The 16639-nt window shown below is 44.4% G+C and overlaps 1 protein-coding gene across 1 annotated transcript; it reads right to left on the bottom strand.

The window, feature by feature from the left end:
• Positions 1-11631: 11631 nt before the first annotated feature.
• Positions 11632-15753, bottom strand: LOC117521213 (dentin sialophosphoprotein-like). Its single transcript, XM_034182555.1, has one exon. It carries the CDS (start codon positions 15751-15753, stop codon positions 11632-11634), a length of 4122 nt encoding a protein of 1373 aa, XP_034038446.1.
• Positions 15754-16639: the final 886 nt, after the last annotated feature.

Here is a 16639-nt window from a genome sequence, read left to right as displayed (position 1 = left end):
ATTTTTTTATAAAACAAGTATTTATTTTCATTGAAGTCAAGAAAGGGTGACTACAAAGTGAGTTTTGGCAAAACAGGTATCATTGTCATGTTGAGGTGGCAGAGGGTTGTTGTCGGCAGCTGGGGAAGTAACTAAAAAAGTAACTAGTAATCTAACTTAGTTACTTTTACAATTGAGTAATCAGTAAAGTAACTAAGTTACTTTTTCAAGGAGTAATCAGTAATTGGATTACTTTATCAAAGTACCTGTGGCAACACTGATGGAAAGACATTCATGCCAATAATAATGTCTGAAACGAAATGCTTTTGACAAAAACTAAGATTTTATTTCTGTTTCTGTCCAGAGATCAAGGATCCACCATGTAGAGTTTATTATGTCCAGAGTTTAAGGATCCAGTAACCAATTTCATATTTATTTACTTTAAGACTCAATAAAATGTTGTTCAATTTCAATTTAATCAGCTTATAAAGCGCCACATTACAACAACTTTGAGCCCAATCAAAAACAGAATACGAGGTCTATTAGAAAAGTATCCGACCTTATTATTTTTTTTAAAAACCATATGGATTTGAATCACGTGTGATTACATCAGACATGCTTGAACCCTCGTGGGCATGCAAGAGTTTTTTCACGCCTGTCGGTTACATCATTCGCCTGTGGGCAGTCTTTGAGTGAGGAGTCGCCCACCCTCTCGTCGATTTTTTCATTGTTTAGGAATGGCTCAGAGACTGCTGCTTTGTTTGATCAAAATTTTTTCAAAACTGTAAGGCGCAACTGAGTGGACACCATTCGATAAATTCAGCTGGTTTTCGGTAAAAATTTTAACGGCTGATGAGAGATTTTGGTCTGGTAGTGTTGCCGTAAGGACGGCCCACGGTGCCTGACGGCGATCTGCGCTTCGAGGCGGCAGCGTCTCGCCGTTTCAAGTTGAAAACTTTCACATTTCAGGCTCTGTTGATCCAGGAAGTCGTCAGAGACCAGAGAACTTTCAGAAGAAGTCGGCATGAGGAGTTTATTCGGACATTCAATTGTTAATGGACATTTTGTAATGAAAGAACATGCGGGCAGAGTCGCATGTCGGGCCGGACCCGACCGCGGGGGGTCGCGACAGGAAAAACACCTCCGTTGGAAACCTTAACGGGCAAGTTGGAACATGCCCAAGCTGTTAAACAATTTCTCAGTTACTCACTTGTTGAAAGCCATCAAAAGCCACCTGAATTTTACAAACGGTTTTCAACACGGAGGTGTTTTTCCTGTCGCGGCGCACACAGATTCGCCGAGTCGTCACGGAAACGACTCGGCGAATTTGCGCGCACGTCTTTCATTACAAAATGTCCTTAAACAGTGGAATGTCCACATAAAGTCCTCATGCCGGCCTCTTCTGAATCTTCTCTGTTCTCTCACGACGTCCTGGGTGAATTAAGCCTTAAATTAGGATGTTTTCAGCTCGAAACAGCCAGATGGACGCCACCTCCGACCGCGCTGCGCCGATCCGCTTTGTGAGCTGTCCTTAAAGCGAAAGAAACTCCACAACCTCTCATCAGCCGTTAAACTTTTCACCGAAAACCAGCGTAATTTCTCGAATAGTGTCCACTCGGATATTCCTCACAAGTCCAGAAAAATTTTTGATAAAGCAACGCGCGCCGTCTGGAGCAGCGTGTGAAACAAAGGAATTCAGCCGAGAGGGCGGGACCACATCTCACTCAAGGCCTGCCCACAGGGAAATGACGTCACCGACATGCTTGAAAAAACTCACGCGGGCTCAAGCATGATTGGTAGAATCGCACGTCATTCAAATCCATATAGTTAAAAAAAAAATAAAAGGGTCGGTTTATTGTCTAATAAACCTCGTAAATCAATAAAGTTTTTTGCATGAGTTATCTGTATTTGTAAAGTATTGTATTGTTATATTCTGTATATACTCCTACAGGATGGTACAACATGCCATACTGCATGAGATCACAAGAGAAATTTAACAGCTGTTTCAAGTCCAAATTTAATCCAAATAATGCACCAAAATGCACCACAGGGCACTTACATTCTTAAAGTTTCCAGAACCCCCCCCCTTTCCGCAAATAGTTGCTGTTTTTTAATTTACCAAGGCTTTGGATTGCTGTCTTTTTTTTTTTTTTCATCCTAGGCATCCATGCACCAACTCCACCAGGTGATTTCACTGATGAACTCATCATCTGCTCAAAGTGATGTTGATCATTGATGGACTTGGTGGTTGCACATAAAACCTGCACCTTCTTGGCCCTTTGTGGAATCAGTTTGACACCTACAGACCAAGGTTAGAATACGGAAGAGAGCCAATTGGCAAACTCTACAGCTATCAGGGAATAGTAAAATAATCTGGTCTGTAAAGTGGGCGGTCCTTAGAAGGCCGTGGTGAAACCAGATTATGCTCAAATTCAAATGCGATCCTTATGTAGGTTATACGGTTCAAATTTGGTGAACATCAGATGGATTTTGTTCACAGTATTGATTGAATCCATTCCTGCTTCGCCCCCTGCTGGTCTTACAGGCGATAATTACCAGGTGGACTCCTTTCACCAGGATCAGATTAAAGATCTGGAGTTTCTCAAGTCCCGGTTGGCTGAACGGCTGGTGGGGTTCTGCGGGAGCAGCTCCAGGTTCAGTGAGTCTCTGAGTAACTGCTGAAGACGACAGACGACAGGCCGCCGTCTTTATGGGCGTTAACTAAAAATTATTTTCTGACGCTCCAACAAGCAGCCTGGATTACTACCTCAGGTGGACTGACTGGTCCTGCAGCATTGATTGTGCATGCAGGTGCACTTCTATATTATGCAAGACGATGAGTATGTGGGGTTTGGAGCACATGTCCTTAAAGGCCACATTGGATCAAATACTGACCGGTTACTGAGTGAGTACCGACAGGGACGGACTTGCACTTCGGGAATCATTCCAAACATCACGCCAGTCTGTCGCTCCTCTGGGGTTCCTGGGTGGGGTTTCATCAAGCAGAGCCTGAAGAAAATAAGACCACATTCAGTGAGTTTGTGGCGTTCCGGTGTGGACACTGTTCTCTTAACATTGTGGCGCCGTGCATGCCGCCGGGACGTTACTGTCCAGGGAGTGGAGTGATCGGGTTTGCTGATTGTTGGTGAAGCAGCAGGACCTTCGTGGCCGGGACGACGGTGGAGGATCGAACCCATGCGGCTCGCACCAAAAGACCGTTCCTCTACCAGGTCAGCCAAAGGGGAACTCCCCGTTAGCCAAGCTAGCGGTAACGTCTTTTCAATTGGGACCCGGGACTTTCATCCCGCTACACATCTCCCCACCATTTTTGACTTCGTCCAGAAGTCACAGGTGCATGTTAGCATACTCTGTGACCCACATCCTGTTCGTGACGCCAGATTGAAGCAGCAGAGGCTCCACGTCACCTGTGAGCAAACACACAAGTGTGCAAGTGTAAACAAACTGAAGATGGGACACAAGTACGGTGGCCAAGAGATGCCACAACACTCACAAATGCATACAACGCTGCATTGATTAAACAGGGAGTTGCACCAAAAAAAAAAAAAGAAGTCATGCAAACAAATAGCCTACAGCACACAATTACATATCTGCAGACAGTGGCGTTTCTACACTGAAAGCCACTGTCTGTGGCAAATTCACACAACATACAAAAACAGATGAGCTGCAATAACCACAGCACAACAGAAGTACATGCAACACAAAAAGAGGCACAACTAGTTGACTGTCATAAGACTGCAGTCTAGGCAGCAATCAACTAGTTGTGGACAAAAGTGCAGCTACTGTAGCAGTGGGCACCAACATTTAGCTAAAGGCTAAATGGTCAAAACATTCGTACATATTGAAACACTATAGAAAACGACCACGCAACAGTTATGTGTAAGTTGTGTGCAGCGGCACTGAACTCCACTATGTGTCTTTCTTACATGTCGGTTAAATAAACTAGTCAACTACCGTCACAAAGAAGATGTGAACTAGTATATAAAGCAGTGGTGGAGAAATCCCGAGTGCATCCCAGAGCTTTATTATCTTTACTGCTACACGATAGTACCATATCACCCCAATAGAGCGCTTCGCTCTCAGACTGCAGGCTTACTTGTAGTTCCTAGGGTTTGAAAGAGTAGAATGGGAGGCAGAGCCTTCAGCTTTCAGGCTCCTCTCCTGTGGAACCATCTCCCAGTTCAGATCAGGGAGACAGACACCCTCTCTACTTTTAAGATTAGGCTTAAAACTTTCCTTTTTGCTAAAGCTTATAGTTAGGGCTGGATCAGGTCACCCTGAACCATCCCTTAGTTATGCTGCTATAGACTTAGTGTTGTGAAAGTGTAGGAACACGGAGCGAGTTCCATGATCTGAATTCGGATGGATGAATATGGGTGTGTGTGGAGACAATTCACAATGTGACAGAACTTAACGATGCGCTGTTACGCGCAATAGCGCGGAACAACATGGAACACTATTCTTGACCTTCAATTGATTGATTGATTGATTGACCGTGCGTAATGGTTCCTGATAATTCTCCAGCAACATGTGCCATTAATCGTAACGTGTGGTAACAGGTTGCAGCAGTCCCTGATGATACCTGACGCCTCTTCCCCGAATAATCACATTCGTGATCAGCGGCCAAGAATGTGTACTTTGTGGCATTCGTGACTTGTCGTCGTTATGTGTAAACGCAGCATACACTCCTCAGGAACGTTCCCAGACAAGACCGGATACACAATGCCTCCACAGTGTGTTCTGTATCTACAGAGAACTAGACAGCTCCACAAACTGACAGAGGGAGGTTTCCTAAGATACTCAATTGGCTTCTGACACAAACCAGAACTTCTACTTTGAGTTCTTTCTGGGATGTTGGAACTCAATCGGCCTTGAAGATTGGATCCAACCACCAGACAAAGACACCTTATTTTGGTTAATGAGAGTTGATAGGCTCCTGGACGACTGGGAGCTTCACAGTCTTGTCTGTGACTGAAACAACTTCCACGATTTGGGTCAAGTCAGATATGGGAGGATGTGCTGGTACCGCGTGTCAGTGGCTAGTTCCACACTATGGAACTAGAGCCTCAACAATTTGCATTTTTGGGGGCTGGTAAGATACAGACTTGAGTTAAGAAAATTATAATAATTGTGATACAGATATATAAAAATGGTTTATTTCTCAGTAACTCTTACAAAATATAAGTGAAAAATGCCAAAAATATTAAATTTATACAGACATACAGCCATCTGGGAATGTATTATACCATCCTGTGTTACTGATATGGAGCAAAATACATCATGCTGCCCTCATTTGGATTAGTAGTTGCCATGCTGCATCGCTCACCATTTGCATAAAACTGACTTCTCAGCTATTTTGGCCCTACCCAGCTGGCAGCTTGGCAACCAATTGTCTCTTGTTGCTGTAAAACACCCACTCTTACTGACAATGAATGGCAGCTGGTTGTTTTGCCCGTCTCTTGTAGCTAACGTGACCAAGGGGTGAAGGGGTCCCAGCCATGCTTGACAGAATTGCAATGCCACTAGCTTACCCTCTACTGGACAAACGACACAGTGACACCATTTCCAACAGCCAGTGTTTCTGTACATTGTTTATTCTGTAAAATATTTTATATTGGCAAAAATAACATCAATATTGATATTTTTACAAAAGGCTCATCAGCCAACCAATATATTGGCTGAGCTCCACATAACCATCTTGGGTCTGCTGACAAAAGCTTGAGCTCGCCATCAACCTCTCGTTACACATTTCCCCTCATTTGTGATTAAGACCACAAGCTCCTTAAATGACTTCACTTGAGGAGCCAACCTACTTCAGATTTAAAGAGGGGCACCACCAGTTTCCAGAAGACTACCACAAAGTGATCCTCATCCAAAGTGCTTCACTGAACTGTGAACTGGCAGGTTTGTTGTGAGAACCAACAGAACCAGATCATATATATATAAAGTTTGAGGAATGCCCTGAAGATCACAACAACAGACACGCCATCACTCGCCGGATCCTGTCCATACCCCCCACCCCAAAAAAATATCAGACATGGCTCAAACCTGGTGGAGTCCTGAGAACATTTTACTCCTCATCATCATCATCACAGAAGGACCAAATAGTTTCTAACAAGGAACCAGACACCCCACAATGATGATAAGAAAGTTCTCACCCATTTTCTTTGTGATGTCCTGAATGAGCTCTCCTACCAGCTGCTGTCCAGAGGTGATGAGGGCCTTCTCCTGGCCTAGGTGCTCCAAATTGGCCTTCAGTGAACTATCCATGAGCTCCCTCAAACAGTTTTCCCTGCTGGGTCTGCAGGGCACTGTGCCCCGCAAGCAGCTTGTCCACGGAGTCTGCAGTTAGTTCCTTCCTGTCACAAACCACCACGACCACAGCCAAGTCAGGACTTTGGGTCCTGAGGATACACGTGAAAGTGCAGATGAAGATCAAACCCTACCTTCAGCTCCTTCATTGCATCCAGCTGGCTGGCTGCTGTGGAGATCAGAGTGTTGACCGTGTGCTCGGCGCGACGCCGGAAGAGCTGCTGGCGGGCAGCGTAGCACACAGAGCGCGCCCTGTTGCTAACGATGTGGTACGCGTTCCACGTGTCGGAGTCCATATCTGTTGTGCACTCTTTAATAGTCCGGAAAAAGTCAAATAACTAATGATGGCAGCGAACAGCTGTTTCAGTTTACCAAAATTTAGCAGATTTGGAGTTTACCACAAATTATACGGGACACTGTTACATCAACGCAGCGTGTGCGAGACTAACAACTAGCTGTTTTAAAGTATTAACCACATTTAGCATATCCACTAATACTACGGCACTTCCCACTAGTCCTAGTACTAAGGAGAGCATGTTGAAGATGTTTTTATATTCATGGTCGGCTATATGTTGCACTAAAGTAGGTGAAGTAATGTTAAACAAGTGAGACAATTCAAAAAACCCATTTAATTATGGTCAATTACCGTTACTTGTTGATTTTTATTTCAGCAGATTTAAAGACAACAGTACAATTAACGGTGATTAATGGTGTGTGTCAACAGAATGAGGTTTTATTTTTGTAAATTGAACAAAACGGGATCTGGTTTGTTCACTACTTAAAAGTACTACGTTTATTTGTGAACTTTAAAACTCAGTTTGGGGTTGTAATATATGCCATCAAATAATATACAGACGTTCGGACCCGTGGACCACATCGACGTAACAATGCCCGCTCTAACTTTAGAACTCAAATTTCCATTTCGTCAGTACATGGGTAGGTCCTCCGACCTTCGACCTCTGCCTGGCAGTTCAGCAAGGTCACGCTGAGCCTGTTAGCTGACATGCCAGGAGCAAAATGGATAGATTTTTTTTTGTGTGTGTAAATCTACCAGTGAGAAGACAGAGTTTGGGGCAACCAAAAAAGAAGAGGAGGGTCTTGGTTTGCTCCTCTCCACAGTGCATCCCCGCATCAGCCGGCTGTGCGTGTCAAAGACCCAGACTCACTGCTCGCACTAAAATAGAGGTGAGACTATGTATACAAGTTTAATTCATATTAATTGAATAATTAATTAATTGGTATAATTCTACAGCTAGCCAGGCCCCTGTAGTCGGTGCGGACCAAGGTAGCTTAGCCGCCGTTAGTTCCCCCCTGGCAGATCCCGAGCAGCCGGGAAAGCAGGCCGACTGGGTGACTGTGAGGAGGAAGCGTAGCCCTAAACAGAAGCCCCGTGTACACCGCCAACCCGTTCACATCTCTCCTGTGGAACCAGCTCCCAATTCAGATCAGGGAGACAGACACCCTCTCTACTTTTAAGATTAGGCTTAAAACTTTCCTTTTTGCTAAAGCTTATAGTTGGGGCTGGATCAGGTGACCCTGAACCATCCCTTAGTTATGCTGCTATAGACTTAGACTGCTGGGGGGTTCCCATGATGCACTGTTTCTTTCTCTTTTTGCTCTGTATGCACCACTCTGCATTTAATCATTAGTGATCGATCTCTGCTCCCCTCCACAGCATGTCTTTTTCCTGGTTCTCTCCCTCAGCCCCAACCAGTCCCAGCAGAAGACTGCCCCTCCCTGAGCCTGGTTCTGCTGGAGGTTTCTTCCTGTTAAAAGGGAGTTTTTCCTTCCCACTGTAGCCAAGTGCTTGCTCACAGGGGGTCGTTTTGACCGTTGGGGTTTTACATAATTATTGTATGGCCTTGTCTTACAATATAAAGCGCCTTGGGGCAACTGTTTGTTGTGATTTGGCACTATATAAAAAAATTGATTGATTGATTGATTATTTATTACCTCTGCGAAGGAGGTTATGTTTTCGATTTTGTGGAGTGGTTGGAAATGACAAGAGGAACAAGTGATTAAATTTTAGTGGTGATCTGGATCACAATCAGGATCCCGATGCTAACGCATTAGCATGTCTATGGCATTTTCAATGTTAAAAGTTAGCATTAAGCAGTTGCAGCTGTCATCACGTTCGGGTGCATTTGTTTTCAAATTGTAATATTTCTTAAATGTATTTTTGTTTATATATTAATAATCTAATGATTATTATGTGCAATTTTAGAGAAATAGACAAAAAGAAATAGATCACTGTGCCAAGGAGGGAATCTCTTTAGGGTCAGTGACCCTATGGCCTTGTTTAGAGAAGTGTTTCATAAATGTTAAAAAATTCATATATTTGCAGTTTAGTTGAATAATAAATTGAATGTTGTCTCTTATTTGTTTTTGTCTATAAGCACATGCAATATCAATATCAGTGCTCAGATGACAGTAGCTTCTGGGAAAGGTGCAAGTTGCAATAAACTGTGATGCCAAGCGCTAAGGATACATGCTATCCAGTCACAGCAGATGAAACTTTTTTTACTACTGAGCAAACATCATTGTTAGACTTTTTAAGGTTCAATGATTCCACGGCGTGTAGATGTTATGGCGTCAGTGACCCCATGGCCTTGGCGGAGGTTTGCACTCTGAGTGCTTCTAGTGTTAACATGTGGTAGTTGTGTCAAAGGCGTTTAAAAACACACAGAGATGTTTAAAAGTTAAAACAATGAAATGTGTTTGAAATATGACAAAAGGTAAAAATAGAGGAACAGAGAGTTTTTTAAAAAACACATTTAAAATGTTTGAAAAGGGTGTAAAATGTGTGAAAGAATAGAAAGATCTTTAACCCTTTACCTACTGAGGCTATAAATGGACGATTGGTTATAATTTTTTATTATAGCAATAAAATTAAGAAATAATGTTCTATGTTTGTGTGCTTTGGTACCCTTTTCCAAGAGTACCTGAATTTCAATTATATTACACCTGATTAACTATTTATACACATTATTTGTAAGTTTTAGCATTTAAAATGAGAAAAAACACAAAAACGAACTTGATTTTTTTTTCAGTTTTTTAGTGAAAAATGATTATGTAAAGGAAGTTTGGATTTCACATTTTTAACAGGAAGCTGTAAGTGTTTACAATCAAAATAATTAATTTTGTGTGTCTAGAACTCAGAAACAGTGCAGAAACAGTGCAAAAGTAAACATTTTACAAGGCGAAAATATGCAAAAAGTAACCAGTCTTAAAGTGCAGAACCAAACAATATGAATAACAACAAACAAAGTGCAAAACTATATATAAATATATCAATTATTATCTGTATTATTAAAATGTGTAATAAATCACTCATTTGATCACTCATTTTGTGCAAAATTATACAATATGAATAAAACAATAAAGTGTCAAACTATATAGAAATATATAACCAAGAATCAAAATTAGATCTAAACTACATCAGTCCATTGTCAGTGTGGTACTGTTTGTAACAGTTTCAGTCTGGCTGAAGACAGAGGCCAATTTTACAAAGTTTGCACATCCAGCAGGTTGACCTCTTGCAAACCTTGCAAGAACGCTGGCAAGTTGGGTTTCCACTGCTTGTTGGCACCGGGCAGTGGCTTGTGGCTGATGGAGCCATCACGCCCACACAAACACACACACACACACACACACACACACACACACACACACACACACACACACACACACACACACACACACACACACACACACACCTTCACAAATGACACTAACACCCTGCCTTTTCCTCAAAAATTACTACATTTATGTTTGCTGTCTGTCTCTGTACTTTTCTGTCACTTTTGCGCTCTTTTTCATACTTTTCCCTCGTTTCAAAAGTCACTGAACGCACTTTACCATAATATATGCAACAAATAGCATACTGTTGGAAAGCAGGGGTTCTTGGCTTGCTGTCAGTGTTGAAATTTTTCACATTGAGGGCTTACATGAGAACTTACGGTAATGAGAATCAGCGGCGCACTAGTGTGAAACTTCTGTGTTTTTCCTCTGCCTTATGACGTCACAGGCTTATGTTTACTGTAATACACCATATATCACTGGAAAGCCCTTGGTGTTAGCTTAACAATGCACTTTGAATCATTCGGATTAGACAAACTATGGCGGAGTTACGGTAAAAAAAAATACGCATATGGAAAATATGGCGTGGGCACCATCGCCGTAGATAAAGGGTTAAAAACCTGTTTAAAATATTTACAAAGGCTGTAAAATGTGTAAATGCAGAGACAGTTCCTTAAATCAGAAATATACTGTATTTACAATGTGCTTAACATGTAAAAGAATAAAAAGAAATGCATGATGTTGAAATTGTGTGTTTGGTGGGGGGGAGGGGGGGAGCAGCTATTCATTTGTTCCCCGGGGGATAATTTGTAAAATTTGTATAATTTGTAAAAACCTTGTAAGTGTTAGAATGGCCTAAGCAGTGGGTCACTGCTCTGAGTCTGGTCTGCTTGAGGTTTCTTCCTCTCTATCACCAGAGGGAGTTTTTCCTTAAAGGTTCCACCTATGTGCTTGCTCAGGGTTGAGAGATCGGGAAGGTTGGGCCTTACTTGCATGTGTAGCACCTTGAGCCAGCAATGTTGATTTGGTGCTGTATAAATAAAATAAACTGAACTGAAATGGAATTTACTGATCACATAATGTACACACAAATAACTGATTCAATGAACAAATAACTGATAACTGAAACAAAAACAAGTAACTGATTGAATCAGTCATTTGTTTATTTTTTTTAAATATGTAAATGTGTCTGTGTTAACATTTACCAGGAGCACAATTTGCTACAAGCAGTATATATGACCAAATAAATAAATAAATAAAAACTACCCCTTTATGACATCACTTCCTGTTTTGTATTCAAGTTTTAGAATTTTGGACCTTTTTTATGTTTTGGCCTGGTATTGATCTTAGAATAACAATAAAAGTACAGATCTTATGATCTTTACTTTAATTTATGATCTTTACTTTTATGTTTTTCTCCTGCCTTTAATGTGTTATTGACTAGTCGGAACAACAACAAATATTAGTGTCTGGAAGACATTTGACAGCAGTGGAAAAGAGAGAAACAGAGAAACACACATCAAGAAGCACGATGGATGAGAATATTCCTCAACCTCAGTGTACGGATCTCTCAGAAAATACAGCACAAAACAGAAGTGTTATTGGAGACGAGACGAACACTGTCGAGACGAACACTGTCGAGACGAACACTGTCGAGAGGAACAGGCAGTCCTGGTTGTCGAGGTTACAGCAGTTTTTTCACAAAAAACATCAGGAGCAGAGCCACAAACAGCGACAACAGAGTCACGAGTTAAGGCAGAAATCTGAATTCCTCAAACAAAGTGATGATGAGGAAAAGCTGCTAAAAGAGCACGAGAAGCACCAGGAAGAGCTGGTAAAAGACATCTCATCACTGTCCGTCTCAGCACTGTCCGTCTCAGCACTGTCCGTCTCAGCACTGTCCGTCTCAGCACTGTAAGTCTCAGCACTGTCCGTCTCAGCACTGTACATCTCATCACTGTCCGTCTCAGCACTGTCCGTCTCAGGACTGTCCGTCTCAGCACTGTAAGTCTCAGCACTGTCCGTCTCAGCACTGTACATCTCATCACTGTCTGTCTCAGCACTGTCCGTCTCAGCATTGTACATCTCAGCACTGTACGTCTCAGCACTGTCCGTCTCAGCACTGTCCGTCTCAGCACTGTAAGTCTCAGCACTGTCCATCTCAGCACTGTACGTCTCATCACTGTCCGTCTCAGCACTGTCCGTCTCAGCACTGTCTGTCTCAGCACTGTCCGTTTCAGCACTGTACATCTCATCACTGTCTGTCTCAGCACTGTCCGTCTCAGCACGGTCCGTCTCAGCACTGTAAGTCTCAGCACTGTCCGTCTCAGCACTGTACATCTCATCACTGTCTGTCTCAGCACTGTCCGTCTCAGCACTGTACATCTCAGCACTGTCCGTCTCAGCACTGTAAGTCTCAGCACTGTCCGTCTCAGCACTGTACATCTCAGCACTGTACATCTCAGCACTGTCCGTCTCAGCACTGTACATCTCATCACTGTACATCTCAGCACTGTCCGTCTCAGCACTGTAAGTCTCAGCACTGTCCATCTCAGCACTGTACATCTCATCACTGTCCATCTCAGCATTGTCCGTCTCAGCATTGTCCGTCTCAGCACTGTCCGTCTCAGCACTGTACATCTCAGCACTGTCTGTCTCAGCACTGTCCGTCTCAGCACTGTACATCTCATCACTGTCTGTCTCAGCACTGTCCGTCTCAGCACTGTCCGTCTCAGCACTGTAAGTCTCAGCACTGTCCGTCTCAGCACTGTACATCTCATCACTGTCTGTCTCAGCACTGTCCGTCTCAGCACTGTACATCTCAGCACTGTAAGTCTCAGCACTGTACATCTCATCACTGTAAGTCTCAGCACTGTCCGTCTCAGCACTGTACATCTCATCACTGTAAGTCTCAGCACTGTACATCTCAGCACTGTAAGTCTCAGCACTGTCCGTCTCAGCACTGTAAGTCTCAGCACTGTCCGTCTCAGCACTGTACATCTCAGCACTGTCTGTCTCAGCACTGTCCGTCTCAGCACTGTCCGTCTCAGCACTGTACGTCTCATCACTGTACATCTCAGCACTGTACATCTCAGCACTGTCCGTCTCAGCACTGTCCGTCTCAGCACTGTCCGTCTCAGCACTGTCCGTCTCAGCACTGTACATCTCAGCACTGTAAGTCTCAGCACTGTCCGTCTCAGCACTGTACATCTCAGCACTGTCTGTCTCAGCACTGTCCGTCTCAGCACTGTAAGTCTCATCACTGTCCGTCTCAGCACTGTAAGTCTCATCACTGTCCGTCTCAGCACTGTACGTCTCAGCACTGTCTGTCTCAGCACTGTCCGTCTCAGCACTGTCCGTCTCAGCACTGTAAGTCTCAGCACTGTACATCTCATCACTGTACATCTCATCACGGTCCGTCTCAGCACTGTCCGTCTCAGCACTGTCCATCTCATCACTGTACATCTCAGCACTGTCCGTCTCAGCACTGTCCGTCTCAGCACTGTAAGTCTCAGCATTGTACATCTCAGCACTGTACGTCTCAGCACTGTCCGTCTCAGCACTGTCCGTCTCAGCACTGTAAGTCTCAGCACTGTCCATCTCAGCACTGTACGTCTCATCACTGTCCGTCTCAGCACTGTCCGTCTCAGCACTGTCTGTCTCAGCACTGTCCGTTTCAGCACTGTACATCTCATCACTGTCTGTCTCAGCACTGTCCGTCTCAGCACTGTACGTCTCATCACTGTCTGTCTCAGCACTGTCCGTCTCAGCACTGTACATCTCATCACTGTCTGTCTCAGCACTGTCCGTCTCAGCACTGTACATCTCAGCACTGTCCGTCTCAGCACTGTAAGTCTCAGCACTGTCCGTCTCAGCACTGTACATCTCAGCACTGTACATCTCAGCACTGTCCGTCTCAGCACTGTACATCTCATCACTGTACATCTCAGCACTGTCCGTCTCAGCACTGTAAGTCTCAGCACTGTCCATCTCAGCACTGTACATCTCATCACTGTCCATCTCAGCATTGTCCGTCTCAGCATTGTCCGTCTCAGCACTGTCCGTCTCAGCACTGTACATCTCAGCACTGTCTGTCTCAGCACTGTCCGTCTCAGCACTGTACATCTCATCACTGTCTGTCTCAGCACTGTCCGTCTCAGCACTGTCCGTCTCAGCACTGTAAGTCTCAGCACTGTCCGTCTCAGCACTGTACATCTCATCACTGTAAGTCTCAGCACTGTCCGTCTCAGCACTGTACATCTCAGCACTGTAAGTCTCAGCACTGTACATCTCATCACTGTAAGTCTCAGCACTGTCCGTCTCAGCACTGTACATCTCATCACTGTAAGTCTCAGCACTGTACATCTCAGCACTGTAAGTCTCAGCACTGTCCGTCTCAGCACTGTAAGTCTCAGCACTGTCCGTCTCAGCACTGTACATCTCAGCACTGTCTGTCTCAGCACTGTCCGTCTCAGCACTGTCCGTCTCAGCACTGTACGTCTCATCACTGTACATCTCAGCACTGTACATCTCAGCACTGTACATCTCATCACTGTCCGTCTCAGCACTGTCCGTCTCAGCACTGTCCGTCTCAGCACTGTACATCTCAGCACTGTAAGTCTCAGCACTGTCCGTCTCAGCACTGTACATCTCAGCACTGTCTGTCTCAGCACTGTCCGTCTCAGCACTGTAAGTCTCATCACTGTCCGTCTCAGCACTGTAAGTCTCAGCACTGTCTGTCTCAGCACTGTCCGTCTCAGCACTGTCCGTCTCATCACTGTAAGTCTCAGCACTGTACATCTCATCACTGTACATCTCATCACGGTCCGTCTCAGCACTGTCCGTCTCAGCACTGTCCATCTCATCACTGTACATCTCAGCACTGTACATCTCATCACTGTACATCTCATCACGGTCCGTCTCAGCACTGTCCGTCTCAGCACTGTCCATCTCATCACTGTACATCTCAGCACTGTCCGTCTCAGCACTGTCCGTCTCAGCACTGTAAGTCTCAGCACTGTCCATCTCAGCACTGTACATCTCATCACTGTCCATCTCAGCACTGTCCGTCTCAGCACTGTCCGTCTCAGCACTGTACATCTCAGCACTGTACGTCTCAGCACTGTCCATCTCATCACTGTACATCTCAGCACTGTCCGTCTCAGCACTGTCCGTCTCAGCACTGTAAGTCTCAGCACTGTCCATCTCAGCACTGTACATCTCATCACTGTCCATCTCAGCACTGTCCGTCTCAGCACTGTCCGTCTCAGCACTGTACATCTCAGCACTGTCTGTCTCAGCACTGTCCGTCTCAGCACTGTACATCTCATCACTGTACGTCTCAGCACTGTCCGTCTCAGCACTGTCCGTCTCAGCACTGTACGTCTCAGCACTGTCCGTCTCAGCACTGTCCGTCTCAGCACTGTCCGTCTCAGCACTGTACATCTCAGCACTGTAAGTCTCAGCACTGTACGTCTCAGCACTGTCTGTCTCAGCACTGTCCGTCTCAGCACTGTCCGTCTCAGCACTGTAAGTCTCAGCACTGTACATCTCACCACTGTACATCTCATCACGGTCCGTCTCAGCACTGTCCGTCTCAGCACTGTCCGTCTCAGCACTGTACATCTCATCACTGTACATCTCATCACTGTACGTCTCAGCACTGTCCGTCTCAGCACTGTCCGTCTCAGCACTGTAAGTCTCAGCACTGTCCATCTCAGCACTGTACATCTCATCACTGTCCATCTCAGCACTGTCCGTCTCAGCACTGTCCGTCTCAGCACTGTCCGTCTCAGCACTGTACATCTCAGCACTGTACGTCTCAGCACTGTCTGTCTCAGCACTGTCCGTCTCAGCACTGTACATCTCATCACTGTCTGTCTCAGCACTGTCCGTCTCAGCACTGTCCGTCGACAGTTATATATATATTTTTTTATATGTATAAACACGCTGTGCCGGCGATAAATACTTTGACACGACACACCCTGCATTCCCACACAACACAAAAACAAACCTCCACTTATGTATTTTTTTTTTCTTTCTCTGTGCAGCTTCACATTTAGGCGATAAGCTGAAGTTATTATGAGGGCTGCAAACTAATAACGATCTCATTTTCAGTTCATTCTTTGAAATCAAACACAGTTTAACACAAGCAAAAGCAATTTTGCAGACAAACGGACGAACACAAAGTGAAAAGTTGGACTCATCGGTGTCAAAATGACTGTAAGAACTAAAACCAGGGAGAAGAAACACAGAGGAGACCTGCGGAGGTGACTGTCCTGTAACTCATGGTTTAGTTCTAGCTGGTCTGAATGCATACATTAAACACACACACACATATAAACGTGCGGGTGTATATGATTAAAGCTGCCACCTCATTGTGGTGGGAGGTTTTTTTTTTTTTTTTTTTTTGGTCAAAGTGAAACCTTTTGTTGTTTTTCTTAAATCATTTTTTTGCTGAGCTGCTGCATTTAAGGGGCAGCACTGTGGCTTAGTGCTTAGCACTGTTGCCTCACAGCGACAAGGTCATGGGTTCAGTTCCCGCCTGTGGCCTTTGTGTGTGGAGTTTGCATGTCCTCCCCTTTATTTTGAAAGTGCCTCCTGAACATAACTGGCCCATACGCCACCTTATATAGGTCCAAAGTTTGTTGTATTGAGAAAGCAAATAAACACAGCGTACATTAGAAATGCTCACATCAGATTATTCTTACAATTACTTGGTAAAGACAAGGTTTATAGGTCAGATACACAC

The sequence above is a fragment of the Thalassophryne amazonica genome, chromosome 12 (genome assembly GCF_902500255.1).
Source record: "Thalassophryne amazonica chromosome 12, fThaAma1.1, whole genome shotgun sequence".
NCBI lineage: Eukaryota > Metazoa > Chordata > Actinopteri > Batrachoidiformes > Batrachoididae > Thalassophryne > Thalassophryne amazonica.
Note: the sequence above shows the minus strand (reverse complement) of the source record. Positions and strands in the feature narration are given on the sequence as shown.

What these genes read in the sequence shown, in the direction of transcription:
- LOC117521213 (XM_034182555.1), bottom strand. Translation starts at nt 15,753, where the DNA reads ATGTACAGTGCTGAGACGGACAGTGCTGAGACAGACAGTGCTGAGACG.